At 56.8% G+C, this 2,770-nt stretch overlaps 1 protein-coding gene across 1 annotated transcript; it reads right to left on the reverse strand.

Moving 5' to 3' along the window:
- Positions 1–829: 829 nt before the first annotated feature.
- On the reverse strand, positions 830–1,786 carry LOC142076243 (olfactory receptor 14J1-like). Its single transcript, XM_075138622.1, has one exon. The coding sequence runs from the start codon at positions 1,763–1,765 to the stop codon at positions 830–832; it is 936 nt and encodes a 311-aa protein (XP_074994723.1). The 5' UTR covers positions 1,766–1,786.
- Positions 1,787–2,770: the final 984 nt, after the last annotated feature.

A 2,770-nucleotide genomic window follows, 5' to 3' on the forward strand; every position in this document is an offset into this window, starting at 1 on the left:
AGAGGGGTCTCAGCCTCCCCATCAGCCCCAGGGCTGGAGGCTCCCCATGCCATGAGGAAATGGAGGTCAGTGAAACCGAAGAGCTCCTGGTCTTGGGTGCAGGAGATCCCCAGCCCAGGCTGCCTCTGGAGCTCCGTGCCAGCCCCTCTCCCCAGGCCAGCACCAGAGTCCTGGTCAGGGGACAGAGCAGCCTGCCCCGAGTGGGTGCCTGCAGAAAGACCTTTCTCTTTCTCAGGGATTCCTCCCTGCAGCACAGAAATGCTCCCTTGCTCTTCTCCCTGGATGTCCCTTGCCCCACGTGAGCATGTCCATGCTGGCCTGGCCAGCCTGTCTTTGTTCCCACCCCGTGCTCTCCACAGGGCCCTGAGCTGGCAGTGCTGCTCTGGAAAGACCAGGTCCTGCTGTCGTCCATGGCCATGGCTCCAGGCAAGCAGCAGCCCCATGTGAAGGTGGCAGAAAGGATCTGTCCACTGAGGCAGCGAGGGGCAGCCCCGAGGTCCACAAGTGTCTGCTCCTCCATGGGGCAGGGGGGCCCGTGACTCCTGTACCCCTCCTGTGTGCTGGGGCTGCACCCCCATCTCCAGAGGAGATGGAAGAGATGGGAACAGAGACAAAACATTTTCTGCTGCAGTCTTTATTCCCAGCTCCTTTACCTACACAGGGAGCCTGGCTCCATATGTACATGAGGTCTTTCGGGTACGAAAACACTGATGGGGGTGGGTAAGAATAACATTAAGTGGAAGTAATATATGAAGTTTAAGAAACAAAGAATAAAAGAGGACACATGATCCAAAGAACATCTGAGCTTTTCCTGAGGATGATGGACACCTTATTGACGCTGCAGTAGTTTGTCTTCAAATAGTTTCAACAGGGCGTCCTTGAGCTCCTTGTTCCTCATGCTGTAGATGAGGGGGTTCAGTGCTTGAGACACCACAGTGTACAGCACTGCCACCACCAGATCCAGGGATGGGGAGGACACGGAGGGGGGCTTCAGGTGGGCAAACATGATGGTGCTGACAAAGAGGGAGACGACGGCCAGGTGAGGGAGGCAAGTGGAAAAGGCTTTGTGCCGTCCCTGCTCAGAGGGGATCCTCAACACAGCCCTGAAAATCTGCACGTAGGACAGTACAATGAAAAAAAAACATCCCAAAAATACGAAAGCACTAAATGTGACGAGACCAACCTCCCTGAGGTAGGAGTGTGAGCAGGAGAGCTTGAGGATCTGGGGGATTTCACAGAAGAACTGGTCCACAGCATTGCCGTGGCAGAGGGGTAGTGAAAATGTATTGGCCGTGTGCAGGAGAGAAGTGAGAAACCCACTGGCCCAGGCAGCTGCTGCCATGTGGACACAAGCTCTGCTGCCCAGGAGGGTCCCGTAGTGCAGGGGTTGGCAGATGGCAACGTAGCGGTCGTAGGCCATGACAGTGAGAAGAAAATACTCTGCACCAAACAAGAAGAATACAAAGAAGACCTGTGCAGCACATCCTGCATAGGAGATGTCCCTGGTGTCCCAGAGGGAATTGGCCATGGCTTTGGGAACAGTGGTGGAGATGGAGCCCAGGTCGAGGAGGGAGAGGTTGAGGAGGAAGAAGTACATGGGGGTGTGCAGGCGGTGGTCGCAGGCTATGGCGGTGATGATGAGGCCGTTGCCCAGGAGGGCAGCCAGGTAGATGCCCAAGAAGAGCCAGAAGTGCAAGAGCTGCAGCTCCCGCGTGTCTGCGAAGGCCAGGAGGAGGAAGTGGGTGATGGAGCTGCCGTTGGACATTTGGTCCCTCTGGGCATGGGGACCTGTTGGAGGAGGAAAACACAAGAAGTTAGGGGAGACTTCTCTGAGCAAAATCCAAGCCATTTCCCACAGCCCCTGCCCCTGCTGCACACCCCCCCTTTGCATTTTCCAGGAATCCTTCCTCAGCTGCGGGGCTGGAGCTCTGGTGGGTGCTGGCTGAATGTGGCGTGAGGAGCAGGGCCTCTGCCCGCTGGCTGCCGAGGAGTCAGCCCTGCTCTGCAGCAGTGGGTTCCTGGGAAGGGTGGGGGCAGGGGCCAGTGCTGGCGTTTGACTTGGTCAGATGGAACCGCTCCTAACGCAGAAGGGCCTGTCAGCACCTGCACTCCCCGTGCTGAGGAACTGAGGTGGCAGAAGGCACTGTGAGAGGCTTGGGGTTTTTGACAGCTCCCCCATCTCCCCTGGGGAGTGTTCTTGGATGTCAGGAACCCTCAGCATTTCTGCTGCACTCCAGGAGAACAGAGAGAGTCCTGCGAGGCAAGAGGATCGCCTGTGGCTCAGAGCGCAGTGAGGGGAGCTGGTCTGTCCCCGGTCTTGTTCCCAGCTGCCTTGAGCTTGCACCTTCCTGAGATGGAGGGCGATCACATTCTTATGTTCTGTCATGCAACCAGACACTGCTGAGAGCAGCATTTCCTCATCCAGAGAGTCTCTGTGTTTCTCCGTGGGGCTTTCAGAGAACACAAGGGTGCTATGGGACAGCTTTGCATGCTGGAAGGCAGCTCACAGCTTGGAAGGACACCCCAAGGAGATAGCCAAGTGTCCGAATGTTGGCAGCTCAGGAAGAGACAATTGACTCACTCCCCAGCCCCACAGGCTGCGTTGCCCACAGCCCCTCGGGTTAGAGGAAAGCTGGGACACTTGTTCCCATCGACCTGCCCGCACGAATGGACGAACAAGATCAGGGTGTGACTCTGCAGCTGAAATTCCCATCCCCAGGCAGTCTGGCAGCAAGAACAAGATAACGTTAAAACAGGCACAGGGAGAATG

This window comes from Calonectris borealis, unplaced genomic scaffold (genome assembly GCF_964195595.1).
Source record: "Calonectris borealis unplaced genomic scaffold, bCalBor7.hap1.2 HAP1_SCAFFOLD_35, whole genome shotgun sequence".
In the NCBI taxonomy this organism is placed as follows: domain Eukaryota; kingdom Metazoa; phylum Chordata; class Aves; order Procellariiformes; family Procellariidae; genus Calonectris; species Calonectris borealis.